General features: G+C 41.6%; 1 protein-coding gene and 1 pseudogene across 4 annotated transcripts in view; one reads left to right on the top strand and one right to left on the bottom strand.

Annotated features, from left to right (window-relative positions):
* The window catches only part of NTM (neurotrimin), a 1,004,227-nt gene that overhangs the window by 959,007 nt on the left and 20,981 nt on the right, over positions 1–24,239 (top strand). For all 4 annotated transcript variants that reach the window (XM_023587303.3, XM_058289300.2, XM_058289301.2 and 1 more), the window contains exons 5-6: positions 19,175–19,309; positions 21,394–21,514. In XM_023587303.3, coding sequence (XP_023443071.2) covers positions 19,175–19,309; positions 21,394–21,514 — 256 coding nt within the window. The remainder of the gene's footprint in view (positions 1–19,174; positions 19,310–21,393; positions 21,515–24,239) is intronic.
* LOC139437715 (centrosomal protein of 83 kDa-like) lies at positions 2,545–8,243 on the bottom strand (annotated as a pseudogene).

A 24,239-nucleotide genomic window follows, 5' to 3' on the forward strand; every position in this document is an offset into this window, starting at 1 on the left:
TCCTATAAGGTCTTTTATAGAAAAAGTTTGCTGACTCTTTTCTAGAGGATTCTTTATGATGGTTTCTTGGAGAAGAGTGTTGTTCGAGTCAGAGCCATAGGATGCTACAGCGCCGCTCAGGCTAGCTTTGTCACAGGTTGCATACAGAAGAGGGGTTATGGCTATCTACTGCCAGAGGTGTGGCCAAGGATTCAAGCTTTGGTGAGAGCACGTCAGTCACAGGGAGCAGGCTTCTGATTTAACTAAGCAAGTAGGCAATTGCCTTGAGCAACCACTTGCATTCTGCTTGCTTTCTTTGACATCATAATTTTGCCATCTGCTTATGCTGTCTTGTTCTCTCCTACCCTTCTCTCCTTCCCTTCACTTTTCTTTCTACCTCCCCTCTTGCACCCTGCTTTTAGCAGCTACTGGTATCATTGTATAATTTGTGTGCTCCTGTCCACTCCCCAATTGCATCACGAAAGTTGCTAGTCAAGCCTCGATGGGACATTTGTTCTCCCAAACTTAAGAAATAGAACAGAAATAAAGAATCATTTTAAGCCCATCAGTTAAGATTGTAAGTTTTTTTTAAAGATTTATTTCTCTCCCCACTGCCCACCCCAGTTGTCTGTTCTCTTTGTCTATTTGCTGCGTTGTCTTCTTTGTCCACTTCTGTTGTTGTCAGCGGCAAGGAAATCTGTGTTTCTTTTTGTTTTGCATCATCTTGCTGCATCAAATCTCCGTGTGTGTGATGCCACTCCTGGGCAGGCTGCACTTTCTTTCAGGCTGGACGGCTCTCCTTACGGGGCACACTCCTTGCGTGTGGGGCTCCCCTATGCGGGGGACACCCCTGTGTAGCACAGCACTCCTTGCGTGTATCAGCACTACTCATGGGCCAGCTCCACATGGGTCAAGGGGGCCCGGGGTTTGAACCACAGACCTCTCATGTGGTAGACGGACACCCTAACCACTGGGCCAAGTCTGCTTCCCCAAGATTGTAAGTTTTTTCACATCAAGGACCAACGCATTTTGGCTGGTAATTAAGTAAAATGTTCCTTCTTTCCATCTCTTGGAATTGTGGATAAGACTGAAGAAAAAGAGAGGAACGGTAATTACTTTTATTTAAATAAAGCTGCTGAGGAAGGGTGGAGGCTACATGGACTGCCAGTGGTCCAGCCAAGTACACGATGCAGGGAAGGAAAGAGAAGTCAGGTGAACATATGTGTAAGAGCTTGGACATCTGTTGTATCTGTGTACGTTTCCAACCTCTTGAAGCAGGTGCATGGGGAGTGCACAGGGTGGGACTGGTTTTCTCAGCAGAAGCAGCTGTTGTTTGAAAGCACCTCCCCAACTGCCCGCTTCCATGTTTTGCATCGCCTTGCTTATTATAGTACTTGTTGTAGTTAGTGTTTCCACGGCAGAGGCTACCCCTTCTGCTGTTGAGGCCCATTATGTGTTGATGGCAGCACTTTTCTCCCCTGCCTTTCCCAGGAAGGTAAATAGCCTAATCACACTCCCTGCAATCATTCCACTACTAATTACATATAGACAGAGCTGAATCACCACGCTGATTCCACTTGGAAAAAATTCAACTGAATTGATGATGACATAAGAAAGCTCTCTGAGACACTTTTGATTAGGGCACACTGAATCCTAACTCATCCAGAGGAAGCGGGGACATTAGCCACAAGTGCTTTCAACTAAGGATATTTGTGGAGATAGCCAACCTGGCTTTTTTCTTATTCATTCCAGGCTTGGTTTGATAAAGGCATTTTTTAGTCCCCCTAGGAAACATGAAATAGAATTCTATAACTTTGGGAGATACTGAGGGGTCTCTTTACGAGTCTAGCTTTTGTCACATATACACACATGCACATGTGTGTGTGCACACAAAATCCTTAAAATAGATATATGTATGTTTTCTTAAAAGTCACAGAGAAGGTTCAAAAGACTTCATTATGACTGCTGGAATGCCCTCTGAAATTAGTCAGTTCATCCATTCATTCAATTTTTAAACATAAATTATTATAAATTTTTGATATTTAGATACTTTGTTTTATTTGTATATGCTGACTTTTAAACTGTAATTTTGTTTCAAGGACTAAAGATTCATAACTGTCATATATAGTAAACTAGAAAATGTTTACTGACCCTAGTGTTGCTAAGCATCTCAGTGATGAGGAAGGGGGAATTCAACCTGGGCTTCTTTTAGGCAAAACAGCAAAATAATTCAACAAGGGAAATGTAATAAAATAATTTTAAAACTTGGTTCCCTAATTAGTTCCTTTTTGACAGTCTTAAAGAGCTGCCAATAATTAGTCTTAATGTCACGGAAAAAAGGTTTTTTAAAAAAATACTTTGTTTGTCATCAGTATAATCTTAAAATCCCAGCAGTCACACATTATATATATCATAGCGTGTTGTAGGTACATTTTCCTGAGGGACATTCAAGTGTTTTGGCAAACAGTAATAAGGTATCTAAATGATGCAAGTGTTAAAACATCAAGCTTTATTGGGCCACTGATTCCACCCCTTTTAACTGACCTTGTCTTTGCTCCAAGAACATCATTCTCCAGGGATTCCAAGTCCTTCTAGTTGTTTTCTTTGTGTTGTTTCAAGTTCTTCTAGTCTTTTACATAGGATATTGTGCCTCCTGAAAATGAGAAGGAGAGATTTCCATGCCTGGAACCATGGTTGAAGACTGAAAGCTAACAGGATTGATGGTTGCTGTTGGAGGCATGTTAGGAACCAAAATTAAATTTCAAAATTCATGTCTTCTCCGCATAACTTTTAGTCTTTTGTGAAGTCTTGCATATTCTTCAAATATGTCTATTTAACACCTGATTTTCTGTTTCCAACTCATCTCTCTTTGCCTCCAGACCTTCTACTTTCTCCTGCAGTCTGTTCAATTTGTTTTCATGAAGAGATTTTCTCTTTTACTAGGCAACTGCAGCTCACCTTGCAATCTCTCTTTGGCCTGATTGTATTTTTCTTCTCTATGATTCGTTCATAAGGCTTAGGCTTTTCTTCCAATCACTGTTTCTGTTTTTCTTCCAATGTCTTTTCAACTTCTAGTTGCATTTTCCAGGTTGGCTTTTGAAATTGCAGCATTCCTGTTTTAACCTTTCCACCATTTCCTGCAGCATTTGGTTTGAATTCAGCAATCATTCTCTGACTATGCAAGTGAGGTTACTTAGATCTGCAAACTACTGATTTGCTGTTTCAGGTTAGAATTTTCATTTTTTTCTCTCTATGTGTTTTCCAATTTCACAAACTCTTGTTGAAGTTTTAGCCTAATGCTCTGAAGTTTCCTTCTGGCTGACTCTTCTGTCATCTGTGAAGCCCACAATTTCTCTTCACACTGATCCTTTTCAGATGGCCTCCAGACATCATGTTCCACTTTTATTTTTTTCTAAATCTGCTAATCTTTTCTCAAGTTCTAGCTTTTCATGTTGTAATGCCACAAATTTTTGATAACCTTCTTCCTTTGCAGCTTGTACTTTACATACTAATTCATGATCGTTTTCTATTAAGAGCACTCTGATGTTCAACAGCTGGCTGGAGAACTTCATTGACTGCAATCCATCCATTCACTTTGTTTTGTTTTTTTTTAAAGATGTATTTTATTTATTTATTTATTTCCCCTTTCCCTACACCCCCCCCCCAGTTGTCTGTTCTCTGTGTCCATTTCTGAGTGTTCTTCTTTGTCCGCTTCTGTTGTTGCCAGCAGCATGGGAATCTGTTTCTTTTTGTTGTGACATCTTGTTGTGCCAGCTCTCCGTGTGTGTGGCACCATTCTTGGGCAGGCAGCACCTTCTTTCACGCTGGGCAGCTTTCCTTATGGGGCGCACCCCTACGCAGGGGACACCCCTGCATGGCAGGGCACTCCTTGAGTGCATCAGCACTGCACGTTGGCCAGCTCCACACGGGTCAAGAAGGCCCGGGGTTTGAACCCTGGACCTCCCATGTGGTAGGCAGATGCCCTATCCATTGGACCAAGTCCGCTTTCCTTTGAATCTTATTCCTTTCTCTCTCTAACTCATTCTTAGCTCTTGCTGCTTCCAGTCTGATGCCTGCTATTTCTAGTTTATTTGAAAGTTCAAGTTCTTTAGCTTTACAGGTCAATGTATTTTATTTCTCCTTCCGTTTTATGCAATGTACCAACGGAAAAAGGATTTTGTTCATTGCTTGACTGTAGCTCTTTTTCCAAGTCTTCAGACTGTAGTTTATCTGACTGTCAGTCTCCAGGGGTCTAACTGAAGTCTGCATCTCAGCCAACTGCCCTACTTGTATTCTTTGGATATTTTCTCCCTGAGCACCAGAATTCTCTTTTTTCAGACCTTAATTCCATGATTTCAGCCTCTAAACCTTTTAATTTCTGACACAAATGGGCTTTTTCTTGAGTAAGTTACTACACTCATTTACTGTCTCTTATGGGATTAACATTAAGCAGATGGTTATGTAGTTCTTTATTTTTCTCAAATCTTGCAATCACTGATTCGTATTTTCTTTTTTTTTTCCTTCTAAAATGTATGAAAATTCTTTCTGGTCCTCAAATTCTGATTTGACAAATGTCTGCTCATCGTGAAGCTTATATTCAGCTCTATATTTTTGAAATTCTTCATCTAGCTTCCAAAAATGATCTGTCATTGCAGTTTCTAATTCTTTTTGTATCTGGGCTCTGTTTTAACAATTCCAGTTTTTGTGGCGTTGATGTCTGTGGTCCTATTTCCTCTGAGTCTTTAGTTTTCTCTGCTGTTTCCCGTCTTAACTCTTCAAGCAGCTGCTGAAATTTTTCTTGGTGAGTTTGCTTTTCATTTAAAAATCGCTTGAGTTCATTTTGTGACTTTATGTGCTCATCCTGCATACAGGATGTGTGATCAGCTTCCAAAGTCTGATAATTAGTGTTATGATGTTCGCATTGTAACCTTTCATCAGTTAGCATTTTGTTAGAACTCAGATTGAGAAATTGCCAGGTCCCCGCCAGGAAGAAAAAGGTTGGGAGTAGCACCCATATTGGTAAGCGAGCCGGCCACTATGTAAAAATAGGTTCTGGCTTTCTTATAATTTCAGTTTTCTTTCCAAGAGTATTCTGCGTTGCCTTCTTGCTAAGACAGAATCTCCGGAAGCCAGATTATACCAGACTCACACACAGTCCTTGCAACGGGCACACATAAGGCGTAAGGGTGACCAGTGTTCTGGCCGCGCCACCACCGGGGGCACCTCCTCAGCAACCACATGGGCACTCGCTCAGCTCTCCTGGAGGAGGTACTGGCACTAAGGGCTACAGTGCCACACCTGGGAGGTTCGCCCAGCCCGCCCCACGGTGCAGGCTGAGCAAGAGGAGCCGCGAGGAGGCTGACCCTGGCGAAATCTCAGAAGCATCCAAGGTGAGCGCTGAGAGTGGTCAGGGCGGCGGCAGAGAAAAGCCCCAGCTCTGCTCCCGAGGTCGTGTTTCCCGAAGGCTGCGGAGCCAGCCCAGGTGGGCACATCCGGCAGTCACCACCCTCAACCCGCCCCCACGAAATCATGGTGATTTGATATCACCTATGTTCTACAGATATTGGAGATATGGAGAAAAATAAAAGAGTATTTTCTCTCTAGAAAACTAGAGTACAGTGAGTAAGTACATGTGACGGTTTGGATTATGTGATAGGCATAGTCTTAGGCTTTGTCTACATTCCTGTGGGTGTGATCCCATTGTTTACAGGATCTCTGAGGACATTATTTTTACTTAAGTGTTGGACAGCTAAATCAGGGAGGATCTTAGTACATATTATTGGAGACCTTATGAAGAGGAGGCTACAGGGAGAAGCCAGAAATCAAGAAAAACTGGAAGAGCTGACACAAGAAGAGAGAGACCGCCATGTGAGGAAAATCAGCCACACAAGCCAGGAACCCCAAAACCTGAGGCAAGCCAACGCCAGAGCACCACAGACTTTGGGGAGAAAGCTCTTGACAACTCCGTGATTTTGGACTTCAAGCCTCTGAAACCATGAGCCAAAAAATGCTTGTTGTGTAAGCCCTCCCATTGCATGGTGTTTGTCATAGCAGCCTGACAAACTAAGATAACGTACAATAAATATAAAATAATGCAGTATGACAAGTGCAAAACTAGAAGTAAAAAGTGAACTTGATGGAGGGGAAGCAGGAAAGTTTGTCAAGGAAAACCTCCCTGTGGCATAATATCTAAGATGGAGTCTGAAGGATACAGCAACATTTGAATGCAGGCAAAGTTGGTATTAGATCCCAGGAAAAGAAGAAGATACAAAGACACAGATAAATAAAAATACCAGTGTTTGTGGAACTTTGCTGGTGTGTACAGTAGGAGATGGGTAAAAGGGGTTGGTAATAGAAATCTAGAGATGTGGACAAGAACTAGCTTTATATACCATGGCAAGGAGCGATGGGGAACCAGTACAAGGATTTAAACAGGAGTGAGAATGGGGTTTTGGTTTGGTTTGGTTTGGTTTGGTTAAGTGTATTTTGGCAATTTATAAAAAGCAGGATAAACTGAAGGCAAGGAAGTAAGTACAGAAGACATTGTACTATTTCAAAGAAGATAAAGAGAATCTCAATTAAGATAGTGTATTAGTGAGTATTCCCTAGGGAAACAGATTCCACAGGAGATAGTGGTAAATGGTATGAGATCTTATAAAATTCCTTCAGCAGTCCAAATTCTGCAGGGCAAGTTGCAAACCAGGGGCTACGATGAGGATCTTTGGTGGTTCCCAGGAGACACTGTCTGTCTGTCCACAGTAGAACGGGGAGTTCTTTCTCTGAAAGCTGAAATCACTACCCCATTTAAGGCATACAGTTGATTGGATAAAATATCACTCATTGCTGACAGCAAGGTGAGGGCAATCTCCTTGGTTGATGGTAGAAGTAATCAGTCATCTATGCAATCAACTCACCAATGACTAAAGCCCATGAAGTGTCCTTGTAATACAATTAGCCCAGTTCCTGCTTGGCCAAACAACTGGGCACCATTACCTAGCTGAGTTGACACACTAGCCTAACCATCACAGATAGCAACAATGATGACTAAGATAATAGACTTGAAAGCTTTAAAGGTGATCAAAATAATGGGATTGGTTGATTGAAGGTGAGGAGAGAAAGGAAGGAGTTAAATTTGACTAATTTTAGGAGACAAGTCTTAGAAGAATGGGCAGTCAATAATGCCACCAAGAGAAATTAAGGGAAAAAGGAGAATGGGCAGATTTGAGGGACGAGATGGAGGTCCAGCTGTGAAATACAGAGTGAGGCATCCAGTTTGCAGTTATTAGCTTTCAGCAGCTTCTTGTGGCATGGTGTTATCAATGTGGAAATCAGAAACATAGCTGATAATTTAAAATGTAGAAATGAGATTTTAAAATATAGATTAACATGGGAGAGAGAATAGAAGTACTAGAAGGGTGGGCTCTGTGAGATTACATTACATAGGGGTTGTCAGCGGCATAGGAATCTGTGTTTCTTTTTGTTGAGCATCTTGTGTCAGCTCTCCGTGTGGGCGGCGCAATTCCTGGGCAGGCTGCGCTTTCTTTCACGCTGCGCGGCTCTCTTTACGTGGGTGCACTCCTTGCGCGTGGGGCTCCCCTATGCAGGGGACACCCCTGCATCACAGGGCACTCCTTGCGCGCATCAGCACTGCACATGGGCCAGCTCCACACGGGTCGAGGAGGACTGGAGTTTGAACCGCGGACCTCCCATGGGGTAGACGAACACCCTAACCACTGCGCCAAGCGTAAGGGTTAAATACGACAAATCCCTCCTGTAGTTTGTTTTTTTTTCCTTCTAACATCTATTGAGCATCTGCCATGTGTCAATCAAATACCTCTTCTATATTTATACGAAGTCTCTTATATAACTCTCAGACCCAACCTATGAGTAATATGAAAGTGTCCACAATTCCCAAGTGAGGGAACTGAGGTTCTGTAACTTACTCAGGCTCACTCAACACCTAAGAGAAAACCAGATTCAGGAGCACCATGCACAGTCCCAGAAGCTGTGCTTGCCCTCGTGTTTCAATATGGTGAGTGCCTCTAGGGACCAGGTGCACCTGCCCAATTTTAGGCTGTAAGGGAAATGGAGAGAGGTAGAAGAGAACATCAGTGGTGGAGCCAATGAAAGAGCAAATCAGCTCATCTTCTTTTCCGTGCAACTAAATTTCTTATAAATTTCATGTGCTTGAATAGCTCACCTGTATTTAGTGGAAAATTAAGAACCGAGGATGAGGCATTGGCAAACAGGTGGGCAGGGCCCATGCAGCTGTTTGGGGCAGGATGGTTTAGCAGCAAATAGCTGTGGTAGTGGATATATTTGGAGAGCAATTTGCAAGGACTCATTTGTATTTTTTTCCCCATAGTCAAAGGCTGTAGTTAAATATGGTAAATAAAAAAGATTTTCCACCAATTCCTTCTATTACTGCAGCCAGAGAGTCTAAAAAATCAAGCTTCCTGTTAGTCTGTGGGTATTTCTGCATGGCATTTTCCAGTCACTCACTTACACGTGTGGGCTCATCTCTGTGCTCCCCACACCAATTAGGATACACAGATGGCATTTCCATCTCTGTTCCCGAGACTCCTTGCAGTTTGCTCTGAGAATCTGGACTGACTCCATTCATTAGATTCTCTTTAACTATAGATTTGTATCTACCACAACTTTTCTATTTCCCCAAGGTAGTCAAGTTATCAGTTAGCTTCTTATGTGGTACATTGTCAATAAATGGGATTCCACAGGAAAACCTCTAGTTCTGTCCGGTCTCCATCCCTGCTCAGTGAACAGTCTATATCCCCACTCAGTGAACGGCCCCGCTGGGTGTGCAGCCTGGAGGGATGTAATGGTGTGCCTCAGTGCACACACCTGCCTAAGGGCATCCCTGCTCAATGTGCAGCCTTGCATCTATAAGCCTACCACAGTGTACCTGCCTGGGTGCACAGTCCTGCCTTGGTATACCAGCCTTGCTTGTTGTACATGCATGTTCAGTGTACATTCCTGCCTGGGTGTACAGCTCTGCCCTGTGTACAGCCTTGTTCCATATACAGCCCTGCTCTGTGCACGACCCTGCTTCGTGTACAGCCTTGATGTGTATCCAGTCCTGTCTTGTACAGCCCTGCCTGGGTGTACAGCTCTGCTCTGTGTACAGCCCTGTTCCCTATACAACCTGCTCTGTGTACAGCCTTCATGGGCCTACAGCCCTGCTCGCTCTACAGTCTTTCCTCAGTAGACAGGGACTTCTAGTTAATCTCCCAGTGGAACAGAGCAGATTGCTGCACACTCCATTCCTTTCAACTTAAGCCTTGAGTGGGAAAAGAACTCCCCTCTTTAAGTTAAAAAAGAACTGCCCAGATCTGCATATCTAGTCTTCAAAAGGATCACGTATTTACAAGTTGCATGACTTCCCATCCTTCACAAAATACTTAATGAGACCACACGGGGGTGTGCTTTTATACCCTGGAGTTGTTTCTCTTCTTCCTAGCATCGGTTATATTTATAGTTTTCGGATGCTGTTATTTTTTGGAGGAGATGGAGAGTGATGTCGATTTGTTTCTGTCTGGCCCATCCTTAGGGATGATCCCAAAGACCACAGGAAGTTGAATCTTCTTGTAGTCTCAGCCCTTTTCAGACTGCCTCTTGGAAAGCGACAGCTCTCTTCTTTGGAGGACACACACACACACACCCCTCATATGCACTTAGTCATAATATTGTCTCCTGAGGTTCAAAACCCCTTGAGATTAGGTTTGCACAATGCTCAGATCAGAACTGCTGCTACGGAGATGCCTTTCCAGCTACATTTCATACTCCCCTCCTTCCCGAGACCACTTGGAACCAGCTAATTCAGGGGACACAGGAGTAGAGGTTTTACCTGAGCGCCTGCTTTACAACCTCCTGAGGACTTTAACCCCTTTGGAGCTGCTTTCATAAATAGCATTTCTTTAAATTAATCCGGGCAAGGACTTTCAAAGCAATTAAAGTCTCCACTTCTCTGAGCACTCAATGTTGGTTTATATCTCTAGAGAATCAGAAAAAGAGAAAGCAAACAGCAGAGACCCTGAGGTAATATGACACTGTGGAGTTCTATATTTATCGCCTATCAATGTCTTTCAGATCAAATTGGCTGAGTTTACAAATCAAAAGCTGATTTCTTTATTTTTTTAATTTTTTTTTTAGCAGCCATCAGCTGCACTACTGCAAATACGCAGGTTCCAGACATCAAGCTGCGAATTCCAAATATCCAGCTGTGTGCTTTCTGACTTTGATATCATCACCCGTAACAGAGGGTCTGCATGAAAAACTGAGTTGACAGCCCTCAAGAGAAAGGAGCACTCAGCCCCCAGGACCGGGCCGGCTTCAGAAGCAGGAGAAACTAGCTCCATTGTGTTGAGGGAAGAAATGGCCTCAGAGATATACAGGGCCTGGCATTGTCAAGAAAAAAAGAGTTCATTTTCATATAACTACATTTTAGGCTGCAGCTCCTCTTTAATGCAAAGCTAATCATTACTCCCAGAAATATCCCAATCAAAAAAAATTAAGAAAATTCTTTTTATCTTTTATATACCTAAAAATAGTATATTACATTTTTTATGTGTATATGCATCTATAGTCAAACATATACACATACTCAGTTCCAACTATTGAATAAACTCTTAAAACACACCAGGATCTTTGATATGTCTTTTGCTGTTATCTTTATACATGCATATAGATACAAATAAGATTTGCTGCCAGTTTGTGTCATATTTTTATTGAGCCTATATCCTTTGTGTTATGATGGAATCCAGTTAATAGATGAATGTTTAAAATGCTTAGTTTGCATTTTTATCTCAAGCAAAGGAGATAGTGGACATGGAAGTTTTCTTAAGAGTATTAGCTTTTGTGTGAGGTATGGAGTCCAAGAGAAGCTGTGACAAGATGGAAAACTCAGAAACAACCCATCCTTGGGTATCTGATGGAAAGGACATTCTGAGCGATATTGTGATATGCATTTCCTAGGGATTGGAGAAGTCCGTATGGAAAGATACTTCATACCTGAGACTGCTGGGTCATTAATGATGTGGGGCAGTGTCATGTTATACATGCTAAGGCTTACTAGCAACTAACACTAACCTATTTAAGAAGGGTTCTTACTGCTTAACAGAGGCCAACTCTTTAGGACAATTTAGCATGTCCTTTTCTTCAAAGACGATCATTATGTTTCATGCCAAAAGTAATTTTCTTACTAAATTTTTTCTCAAAAAGTCTGCACTTCTGTGTTTAACGAGCAAAAGCAGGTAAAGCAGGTTTTGGCTCCCCAGACCTTTTTGTTTTTTTCCATAAGAGATCTATTAAATCTTTCCATTTGGGATATCATCATCTTTCCTATCTTCCATCCATTCTATATGTATACAAAGGAAAGGTCAAGGAGGAAAAAATATAAACTATATTTGTATCCTTTCATTCATAGTTGTGAAATAAGGCATTTCTCAAGCCTTCTGTAGGTTTCATCCAAGCTGAGCAGATATAGTTACTTTCTCAGAAGAAAAGAGGCTGAGAGATTGTACTTCTTGTAAATCAAATCCTATTTTAAGTTGAGTACAGTTTTTTAGCTGAAGGACCTGTGATGAATCCCTTGAAAAGTTTATTATTATTAAGCTCCTACTAGCAGAGCAGTTATCTAATTATTCTTTCATTTTTGAATTGAGATTTTATTGTACCAAGGATCTTGTATATTAAAGTGTGCTCAAACTTGGTAATGGGTTCAATAAACTAATGGTCACAGTCATTCCCATTTATTGAGTGCATACAATGTCTATCAGGTTGGTGCAAAAGGAATTACAGTTTTGGATTGAGAATTTTAAATCATTTTAAATAGCTTCAAATACATCTTTATTAATCAAAAGAGGAACCATTATAATCAACACATTTTTGCCAACAAGAAATAAGTTTGTGTATTCTTGTAAAAATCCATGCTTCAGGATTCGACAAACTCCTGGAAAGCATGTTCTGCACCTTGCTGGTTGTGGAAGCATTTCTCCTGCAAAATGTTGTCGAGATGCTTGAATAAGTGGTAGTCAGTTGGCAAAAGGTCAGGTGAATATGGCAGATGAGGCAAACTTCATAGCCCAATTTGTTCAACTTTTGAAGCGTTGGTTGTATGACCATGTGGCCAGGCATTGCCATGCAGAAAAATTGGGCCCTTTCTGTTGACCAGTGCTGGCTGCAGGCCTTGCAGTTTTTGGTGAATCTCATTGATTTGCTGAGCATACTTCTCAGACGTAATGGTTTTGCTGGGATTCAGACAGCTGTAGTGGATCAGACCAGCAGCAGACCACCACACAGTGACTAGGAACTTTCTTTGGTGGAAGTTTGGCTTTGGGAAGTGCTTTGGAGCTTCTTTTTGGTCTAGCCACTGAGCTAGTTATCACTGGTTGTCGTATAAAATCCACATTTGTTGCATGTCACAATCGGAGAAATGATTCGCTGTTGTATAGAATAAGAGAAAACAACACTTCATATTGATGCTCTTTTTGACATTCAGACAGCTCAGGAGGCCCCCCTTTATTTAGCTTTTTCACCTTTCCAATTTACTTCAAATGTCAAATGACCATAGAATTGTCCGTGTTGAGTTCTTCGGCAACTTCTTGTGCAGTTTAAGAGGATCAGCTTCGATGATTGCTCTCAGTTGGTCGTTGTCAACTTTCAATGGCTGGCCACAACACTCCTCCTCTTCAAGGGTCTCGTCTCCTTCGCAAAACTTTTTAAAACACCACTGCACCGTACATTTGTTAGAAGTTCCTGGGCCAAATGCAATGCTGATGTTGCAAGTTGTCTATGCTGCTATATGGCCTATTTTGAACTCAAATCAGAAAATCACTCAAATTTGCTTTTTGTCTAATATCATTTCCATAGTCTAAAATAAATATAAAATAAACAGCAAGTACTAAGTCATTAGCAAAAAAACATAAAGTGAGAAATGCACATTAAAATGATGTATAAACATAACCACATTTATTCAAGAATGTATGCCAATATCAAATGTCAAATTTCAAAAGTGCAAAACCTCAATTATTTTTGCACCAGCCTAATAAATACTTCATGCGTATTTCTCATCTAACACTCACAATAATTGTATGAGATAGTAGGTGGACTCTAATGCACACTGCCATGAGCAAGGGCTACTGAATTACATGGAGCTGGTGTTTGGGCACCAGAACTTGCCACCTCCCCAGGTGTGGTCAGGACCAGGTGGTCTTATAGCCACTGCTGACTCTTCACTCCTCCTGGTTCCAGCCCAATGTCTGACCCTAGGAAGCTATTTTATAGAGAGCATCTGACATTACTATCTCACATGGAAATGCTCTTTAACATTGATAGCTGCATCCTACAACAGTGGGTGTTGCCTTATGCATTGTGTGCATGGTCCACATGTGCCCAGCCCCATCTAGCCAAGGAGCACAAGGGTTGCATTAGTGCCACATTAATATGGCTCCTGAGAACCACAGAGTCCCTACCACTGTGCTCAGATTCAATTCTTTTTATGTTCTCCTTCTGGAACCCTTCTTGTTAAAGCTCCTTCCCATTGTCCCTGCTGCCAGCATGAGAACAAAGTTGTGTTCTGACCTGTCTTTGGTCCATACACTCTGGACCAAAGACTACACTGTGCTTCAGATGGAGGGGGGCAATGAAGGCTTGTGTCAGTCCCTTGGCAGGTACTGACAATGGGCCCTGCAGCAGCATTGCCCACCTCTAAGACCTTTCATGAAAGCATCGTTAGTTTCTTGCCCCAACCACATTCTTCATCAGACCTCAAAACCAATCCCTCTGGCTTGTGAAGTTGACGTCTGGGAACAGAAACCACATCTTCACAGCACTCTTCTTGCCAACTCTGTCTCCCAGCATCTGAACAAACCATGCCTTCCTCCAATCAAAGTGAATAACCTCTCCTGCTGATCAGCTCACAGATAACGGCACCTGGTGGGGTACTAGCTGAAGCTCAGTGTGAGTTTAGTATGCATGTCCTGATAGGGACCAAGAGGGATGTGGGAACAGTGACAATGGCGCTAGTCAAGGAGTGACAGCATTTGGACCCAAGTTTAAAAATGATTTTTTCAGCTCTCAAATTCAGGGATTCTATATTCTGTATGTTTTTAGTTTCTGAGGTCTGATGATTTTATCTCAGCTGGTATATATGCCATAAAAATATTAAGCAAGGAGACAGCTGTGTCCTCTCCTCTCCAATAGCTACAGCTGTTCTCCTGACAAGATTATTTTTGGTTGCAATAAATATGATAATTGTGGCTATTATTATTTTTTGTTATAAAGAATTTAATACCAACCTATGAACTTAGAAATATGGGGTTTTCCTTTCTAGAGGGGAACTACTTATACAGGTAGTCTTGTGAAATCCTGAGCTGAACACTTCTAACAATGTGAAGCTCCTTTGGGAATTTGGGGCAGGTGTGATCCCTTACCCAACTTGCTTCGTTTCATTGCTTTGGCTATCTGAAATAGCTGTGTTCCTGAAAAGTTGGCTGTAAAACAAATTTCTGTTAGATAAATCATACTTCCTCATCAATCACATTTTTAAATTAAGGATGCTTTCCCCTGAGGAAATAATTGGCCCCAAGACTAAATATAAATTATACCAAACACTCAATGAACCTTTTAAAATCACATGTTTAAAGAAAATCTTTTCTCTTAGAAACACTAATAGTGATGATCAGCTTTAAATCTAGAAATATAAACATTACACTAACAAAAAAGATAAAAACAAAAGACAGTGATGGCTTGAAAATAGATCCATGCAGGAATTAAATGAAGAGCATGGAGGGCCTGTTTATTTAAATTATGTTCAGCCTGTAGTTCTGGGTCTATAAGTCAATCAGTTAATCAGTAAGAAGTTGGAATTTTTCTAATATACATACAATATTTTTCTGGGTGCCTTGAGAGCCAGAGATGTGCAAAATTTGGCCCCTGCTCTCAAGAGATATCAATTGCTTTGGGAAAATAATACCCATGTATATAAGACAGTAATCATTAGAAAACCCTAATGTTATTGCAGAAGGGTATATTGGACGTGAAGAGATCGTGTGTATTCTGTCACTAACCAGTTTTGGGACCACGGACAAGTCATCTGCCTCCTCTCAGCTACAGTTTTCTGTAAAATAAAGATATTAAATTAAATCACTAATTCCCAAACTTGGCTATACATGAAAATTTCCTGGTAAGGTTGTTAAAAGTCATCATCCAAAGAGATTCCAGTTTAGTAGGGTTGGGTGGGGCCTAGAAATCTATATGTTGAACAAGTATTCTAGAGAATCCTACTGCAGGCTGACGTTGTCCTAGCATTTAAGAACTATTGAGTTACATAATCATTAACATTCTTTTAAGATTTTTTACTTAAATCTTTTATGATTTTAAAAACAATCTGAACTCTACTGCAATGAGAAAACGAGTGAAGGTCAGGCAGTAGTGTCTTAAGAGTAAGGAGGTAAATGGGTGTTTTCATGGAAAAGTTGGAATTTGACAGATTTGCCTAGGTAGAACAGAAAGAACATAGCTTTCTAGGTGATAGAGGCAATTTGGGAAGGCATCATCATGTTCATCCAAGACAAAAAAAGAACAACCTCGGCTTAAGAGTTGTGCTGATGGTGGTGGTAGCCTTAATGCTGTAACACCTATGGAGAACTCACCATGCTTCTCTCACGTACCAGAAGCTTTCTACGTGGGGTTGTGTGTCATCCTGGCAATAACCCCATGAAGTAGGCGATACTGTTCTGCATTGTACAGATGAGGAAATGGTGGTGCAGAAGGGATGGGTAACTCATTGAGTCATGAAACAAGAGAGAATTGAGCTTGTCTGAGCCCAAACTTTTGCTCTTTGCCACTATTACCTGTCACTTTCCTCATGACACTAATGCAAGATAAATGTGGACAAGTAGATTGCAGCTTGTTTATAGAAGGATTTGATAACAAGGTGGTGAAATTTGCTTTTGATGTTACAGAAAACAGGGAACCGTTTTTAGCATCTGAAGAGGTGTGGGAAGATGAAGGGGATACAGTCGGAAGATGAGTGTGTCAGTTCCACCCAAGAATGCATTCTCTATAGAAAAGCAAAACATAAGACTTGGAAATGAAAACATATTGACCATGAAAAGTTTCTTTTCATACAATTTTATCAAGTGATTTGCCTCTTTCCCATTGGCATTTCTTAACCAAGAATTTCCTTTGGCACTTTAAAAATACCCTACTTGATCTGTTTTGTTTTTTGTTTCTCTTTTTTAATTAAAAAAAAAATAGTCTCAGAAAGCTCTTCATACTAGTGATAAAATATTGATTATTTCATAGCCAGAGCACAAATTCTATCTAAGGAAACATTTCCTTGATTTGTTAACTCTGTAAATTCAGATTTCAGTTGTGTTTTGTTTCTTTTTTTAAGCAAGCCCTATAGAAACCACATTTATGATGGTTCAATTTTAATTTGTTATGTATATCCTGATTGTCTTCCTCTATGGTTTTACTGTGTATACCTTTAGTAGGGGGGAAAAAAAAGAGACTTTGTGAGGAGAACGGAGAAAATATCAACAATGAAAGATAAAATTCACAAAGCATTTTATTATATGCAAATCACTTTTCACCTGCTTTCCTTAACTTAATCAGAATGTGTACTTGTAATAATTGGTAAGCAATGGACCCATTACGCTTCTTTATAATTCTACATTTTTTTTCTAGGAAACACATGATACTAAATTTAAGCCTCATTGGATTTGCAGGATAACTTAAGGGTAAACCATCTCCCCCTGGTAGTAGAAATATGGATCAAGGGAGAAAATATGCCATCCCCAAACCTTAAGCTATATAAGTTCCTTTTCTACATAAAATCTCCTGAAATTTATATGCAAAATTACACATGCCTGAATTCACGTATCTCCACAGAAAATGCAGTGAATCCTTGACTATGGTGACCCTCATCTTTGGGTACTTGAGTCTATGACTGTAACACTCCCTGAAGACTTTCCTATTCGGATGTCCATGTAGCAAGCTCATCAAAGCTGGCTTCCTGTAAATCTTTCGGTGGTCACACAGTAGCATATTTGGATGGTAGAAGGAAAACCCAGGCATGGTCTTTCATTGGCTAGAAGAGCAAGAGACCCAAAGAACCCCGTCTTTTCCCACCTTGCTTTGGTGGTGTAGTTCACTGCCTCCCAGGAGACCTGAGGTCCTACCAGTCCCTACTCTGACACTGGAGCTCAATCCAGAAACAGCTGTCCAGAGCTAATTTATTTTCTAATGCTACGGCACTGTTAATTTATAAATTACACTGGTAATTCAAGCTATTATTAATTTCAGATGGTGTAGGGCAAGCCTAATTAAAATATGACACCAATTGCCACACATATGTACCAAGGACTACCATTTAAAATTAATGGGAATATTAAGTGTGACACTGGTCTCCGTAATGCTCTGCACAGTAATTACAGCATTGTAGCAGGGAGAGATATGACAAATGTTGGCTTGAGGTTGGTAGCAAATAAACAACGACAGCACAAAAGGAACTTGCCAGTTCCTTGGCTTATTTAAACCTCTTCACTTTCTTTTCTATTTCTCGCCATCCTTCCTAAAATCAAGTTTAACCCTTATTTCCATAAATAAGATGCCTTAGAAAACAATAATCATTAAGCCTACTGAGACAATTAGAAGTTTCCCATTGGTTGGAACTGAGTCTTTTGGTTAATACTTCTTGTCTCTTCTATACCCTGAACTTTTTGGACTCTGTTTTCCACTTAACACAATCCACATATATCTTTCTTGGTATTATATTGTTTCCCTACAGTTACCATTGGCATGCTGTAGATTAGCAGAAACACATGGTGTTCTGGAAGGGTTTTATGACATATGGGAAGGGTTCTTTTCTTCCTCCTCCCACTAAGGCTCCTGAGCAAGGAAAGATTCTGGGGCTTCTCAGTTCAGGTGGCTCCAGTCTACCTAAATCTATGCCTCCAGGCAGACTGCAGGATCAATAGCCAAACCACCATGTGTGCAGCAAAATGGGGTATTCCAAGTCTCTTCATGTATATATTTTTTTCATTTGTTGCTCCGAAGAACCCTGTGAAGTATTAAGGCTGTAGGCATTTTATGCCTGGGGAAATGTCCTCATTGCCAAGGACAGTCTCAACTTACGCTTGTCATCCCAGAATAATTATTAATAGCAGCACTTTCCCTCTCACTTTTAAAATGACCCCAGTTTACATGATAAAATATATGGTTATCCTAAGCATCCTCATTTAAAACATGAGGCTGAATAATCATGAGATATGGGCAAATTGTTATTTTTGATATTTGCCGTCTTTCAGCAAGGAAGTTCAGGTTCAGGCTGTATGTGAGAAAAGTTTTGAACTTATGTCTTCTAGGCTTAAATACCATAATCTTATCATAATTGCATGCTTATAGGTAGAGATCCAGTATGAAGCTCAAAAGGCAGGGAATCATTATTATCGCTCAAAACTTTTCATTAAAGAAATCAAATCTCAGGATGATTAAGTCATGTTTTCTGGTCTTAAATGCGTTGGTGTACGTTCTGCCATGCTTGTGGGTAGGAATCAACTGTGAAGTCCTGGATGTTGGTTTGTCATCATGATCATGTACCCCAGAGCTCTGGCAGATTGGAGTTTAGTAAAGTGAGTTCTAACTATCCAATTAGTTGTCTAAAACTAAAAACAGAAATTTAAATTGATTGCATTAGTGTTCTCACTACCTTGCCTCTCTCTCTGTAACTGCTAGCATGGTGCTTTTAATAGGTTCATGCTGAGGGACGTAATCATCAACTTCAAGACTCAGTCTAAATGATATTTTGAGATCAGAAACAGTTAATATTCACCTAAGGCACCTAAATTCAGATTCCAGAGCTAGACTGCTTGGCAAGATCTAGGCAGTGTAAATGTCAAAATTATTAATCACTTTTTGAGGACCAGTAATTCTCTAGACACTGAGCTTAGCTCAGGTAGGAACACAAACATTGTAGCCAGTCTGTTGGAGAGTCAGGGAAGCTTTGGTGGGGGAAGGGTAGGGAGGTTTAGCAGTAACGTAGTTCCTAAGAATCTGAACTTGGAAATGGCAAGTTCTCTGCAGGTATGAACACTTCACACTTTTTTTTTCTAAGTTTATACCTTCGGTCCTTTTTCTCCCATTTCACCACACCTTACTGCTTCTCCTGCAGCTGTTGGTTTTGTGAGTGAAGATGAGTACTTGGAAATTCAGGGCATCAGCCGGGAGCAGTCAGGGGACTACGAGTGCACTGCCTCCAACGACGTGGCCGCACCTGTTGTGCGGAGAGTCAAGGTCACCGTGAACTGTGAGTGGTCCCATGAGCCCCTCACTCCACTCCATGAGCACGAGGTTGGTCCTCTGTCAACGGCAGCAGCTAAGAGTTACTTAGCAGAGCCAGCTGCTGACTCCGGGTGGGAACTAACACAGCGCCTTTTCCCAAGCTCTTATTTCAAGGACAAAATTTCCAAACGATAGTCTTTGACACCTGAAGGTGTCATGGTATCACATTAACAAAAATAGTAGCCGCAAGTAATTTAATATTATCCAAAACTTGACTTATCTGGCTGGAACCTTATTAAAGGGTATCCAGGCATAATTTACATCAACTCATCTTCAAATTCCAATTTTCCCAAAATTTATTCACATTCTACAGCTATCCTGGAGCTTCTCAATCTTTAGACCAGACATCTCCATGGTATGCAAAAAGCCATGTGCTAGAGTATGGGAAGGAAATATTAGAGCTTCTATTTATGGTATATTTATTTTAATTCATCTTTTTATAATTACATATCTTGAAGCACATGGTATACATGTATAATTTAAATATAAATAAATAAGCATACAGATATTGCATGGTGTATCTAAAAATGTGCTTCTTTTAGCAACAAAGGTAAAGAATTAAAAAATTTGGAAGCCCCTGCTCTAGAGTCTTCATTCTCCTTTATCAACCATCCAAATTCTCTCTGATGTCAAGCCCACTATCTCTCTTTCACTCTTCCTGCTCTCAGTTTCTCATTATGTATATCGACTCAGTTCTCTATGATGTTCTGAAAATTTTACTCTGCTGTGCCATTCTCATCAATCCTCACAGCAGAATAGAGCCCAAGATTATCTGCAAACAAGAAGACTTTCTACTTTAGAAATGGGAGGGATGGAGATAGGGGAAGGATATTGTGTAAATGTCAATATTTCTTCTTTAACGATTTCCTGTATATTTTAATATTTCAGATTCTGTTATAGTTTGATCCTAGTTAATATGAAGCACTTTAAGAAGCAAGGAAATAGGACATGGAGTTGGAGCACTATCATGTAGAATTTATATTACAATGTTATCATTGTATTACAATGTTATCATTCTTTCATACCATACTCCATTAAAAAAGAAGACTTAAGATGACTTACAGGTCATAAATATTAAACTCCAAAAGTAAGGAAATGGAAGCAAAAGAACTATATATATGCATAGGAAAATAGTGAAAGCTAGAAATAAGTCCACCCACAAAACATAAACCACAAGGTTGCTATTTGGGGTTTGGGGATCCAGAATTTGGCTTTGAGTTGTGAAAGCAAAGAGGGGAGACATCATTTCCTTTAGACTGTATATCCATAAGATCAAGGCTTGGGAGAAACAGTGCTTTTCCTAGTACTGAGACCCAAGAGAAATTTCTCTTCAGGGTCTGCCCTAATAGAACATTTTGAGATATATAGTCGGCTATATCGTGCACAATATATATGCGATGAAGAGAATAGCAAGTGCAGTATGCTTGTTTTTCATAATGTCTCTCAATGCAAACACTTGGAATGTCAAAAGTAGTTTAGTAAAGACTGCAGATGAATGGAGACCAAGTATGTAGGTCTAGTTTGGTCTGACTTGGTTCAGGGATCCATTTTTAAATATCTAGAAGAATGACTGATTTGTATATACTTCAGGCAATTCTACATGAATATTATTTCTTGCAACTGAGCTTTTGATGGAATTGAATAGTTTGAGGTTATATGCTCTGGCAAGGGCCAGGTGTGCAGAAATTCTATAAGGGCTGATGAAAGACTCTGGCTGCCAACACAGGGAGTGTGTGGTTGATGGGTCGCATCATCCTATGAAAGTTAAAGGGTTTAAATAGGAAATATGCCTGAAGTCCTGGTCATTCCAGCTCTACACAGAGGGAGCAGGGCAACACATGTAAGAAAGAGCAGGCTTTTCCTTGGAAAACACTACTGGGTAAATTTTACAACGGTGGAAATAGTTGCAATCTCTGGCACAATTTGTATGGCAGTTTGACAATGCAAGTAAGCAGAGGTACGGAATGGAGTGAACGAGTCAGTGAATGAGGCAGGTTACCTCTTTTTAAAATGCATTTAAAAATTCTGTGGGGCATCTTTTCTTTGTAGATCCACCATACATTTCAGAAGCTAAGGGCACAGGTGTCCCTGTGGGGCAAAAGGGGACGCTGCAGTGTGAAGCCTCCGCAGTTCCTTCTGCAGAATTCCAGTGGTACAAGGATGACAAAAGGTAAAGTCTTCCTCTTCACCCCTCTCCAATCCCACTCCTACCCCTGCCAGATGCAAAGCTTTGACAGGTTCCTGATTCCAGATGGTTGCAAATGAATTCCTGTGAAATCTTCTTCCGAATCCCTCCTGTCTCTAGAGGAGAAATGATGTGCAAACAAATCGTCTCAATATTAGAGAATTTCAGCTATGATTTTAATGTTGCCATGCAGAATTATCACTTGCCAACCAACATAGGACTGAAAGAAAACTTTTTTTTTTTAGGAAAGCAAAATCTCAAGGGAAGAGCCAGTAGGCTCATTGTAAGGCCTGCTCATGTTTGCAGGCCAAATAATAATGTGTTCTGCCTGCAGCTATTTTTAACACATTCTCAAGCCTGCATTCCGGGATTGGGAAAGTGCCCAGTGAGCTGGGAGTGGCTAAGGAGTTGGCTGTAGGGGTGATGAGGTCTCCTTCCTTTCCCCACAGTCTCAGTAGCAGTGTGTAGGGTCCACGACCTGATCTCGCCTTTTCTTTGAGCACATATTGTTATTTCACTATAGGAGAGAACGGGGTGGAGTACCTCCCTTCCTTCCACTGCCGTCGTCGGTATATTTGTTGTGACTCCCTAAATATCATTCCTAGGGGTCATAAAATGACATGTCCACTCAGGGGCCAGGAGCACGTGCAGCCAGGCAAAAGGACAACAACTGCCATAAAGCAGCTATTTTAAGTGGATGAATGGCAAAGAAGTGTGCAAGGGCCGCCTGTGTTTGGAACATTTTTATAAAAACGCAGTTGGTGGTGAGGAGGATGTAAAAATGCCCTGAGAGGTCGGTGGGATGGAGTCACAGGACGGAGTTCTGAGGGCTGAGAACCTGAGAAAGAAAAATAACCAGGGCGATTCCCAGAGAGGAGGAGAGCAGGGAGAGCCCCAGCCAGGAGTGAGCCAACTCCTGCCTGCGCGATCACCGCACCTTGGTTTTCCTTCCTTGCAATCTCTCGGACCCCAGACGTTGTCTGGTGGCTAAATCAATCACTGCAGTAAGCTTGGCACCAAGTCACTTAGTCACTTAGCCGCGTTATCCACTGTGTCGTATATCCTTCCAAACGAGAGGCAGTGTTACTTTTGTTTTTAAGAATACATCCAAGCAGCAGGGTGGTGTCACGTTCCTCTAGCCCGATTTACAGATGGGAGGACCAAGGCAGAAGAAAGGAAAAACAAACTCACAAAGAAATATTAAGAAGTAAAGCTGGCACTCCCCTTTCTTCTTAGAACTCAGAATCATGCAGAAAGGAGTGGTCCTTTTCCAATAAATCAGCTTAGAAATCCTCCTTCAGCTGGATACACCCCCCACCCCTGCCAATGGACTAAGAAGAAAATTGAGGCACAAAGATCAGTATTTTAAAATGAACAAAATAACGTTAGAGGTTCAGGGTGAATCCCTGAACCTTCAGTTATCTGGGTCTTGTAGCAAATGAATCAGCTTTACCCTATTGTTCTATCTTAAAATATAAGGAGGAATGCAGGGGCTGTGGCTGGTGAACACGGCGGAAGGTGAGAGAGAGGAAGGGCAGGCTCTCCTTTTGGCCAGTGACTGGTCCTAGGAGAGGCGTCATCCTATGCCCTGATTTACCCCTGATGAGAGGTGAGATGACACTGCCAGGGAGGGCTTTCAGAGCCCCTTGGCACAGGCAGTTTGCCTTCTTCCTCTGTCTGAATCCCTCCGATGGCGGCTCCTTTTCTTCGCATCCAGTGGATTTGGGTCGGCTTTCTGTTTGCTGCTCATTTCCATGTGTACGTATTCCAGTCTTCTCCCACTGAATGGAGTTGTCTTTCCTCCTGGTCCCCAACAAGAACATCCTTTTGTTACTGCCTGGCATATCTGTGCCACTGAGGCTGCCAGGCCACCCCACCAGGCACGGCTCAGAAGGCATATGGCACCTGCCCTGGGGAACGCCAGCCTAACCTGTCTTATATTTTCAGTGAAATGAGCAGAAGTAAATTGAAGGATTCTGTCTGATGAGGACCAGAGAGTTTTCTAAAAAATCAGGGAAGACGTCCTTTTGCTACACTCTAGAGAAGCTAGTCACTTGCACGCTACTGTGCATTACCAACCACGGGGACAGGAAAATGGAATGCTGTGCTTAAGAAGGGCACCCACCCTGGGTCACCAGCCAATGGCCAGACACCAGGTTCGCCAAAGAGCTGAAGCCTGGGAGGAGTGAGTGATGGGAAATGTGGACCACACAGAGATAAGGGACGTTCCACGAGCTGCATAGTACTCAAAGGGCTGCTGGCCTTCCCACCTGGCTTTAGCTAGAGACATTTCAGAGTAGTCATGCTGGACCCTGCCTTGGTAAGTGTAGCTCTTGTCTCCAGAGCTTAAAACTAATTCACAGCTTGGTGCTGATGCGAGGGCTTCCCCCTCATCCCATGGATGCCTTCAGAATGGCACAATGAGATCAACAGTCTCCATTAGCGTTCAGAAGCCTCCTGGTGGGGGAATGTAGCACCTTCTTTGCACAGCAGCCCCTAGAAGATCAACAGCTGCATGGCAAACTGCAAAAGCTGCCTCTGTCTTGGCCAGCAGTCTCACCCCGTCTGGAGGCAGCTGGGCGTTTTAATGAAATGGGTGGACGCAGGCCAGCTTGCTACCTCTAACTTATGAGAGAGTAAGGCTCTCAAAGGAAGATCTACACACTGAAGAGCAAGGCAAGTCCCTCCAACCAACATTCTGACTTGCCTG

Source organism: Dasypus novemcinctus, chromosome 27, assembly GCF_030445035.2.
Source record: "Dasypus novemcinctus isolate mDasNov1 chromosome 27, mDasNov1.1.hap2, whole genome shotgun sequence".
In the NCBI taxonomy this organism is placed as follows: domain Eukaryota; kingdom Metazoa; phylum Chordata; class Mammalia; order Cingulata; family Dasypodidae; genus Dasypus; species Dasypus novemcinctus.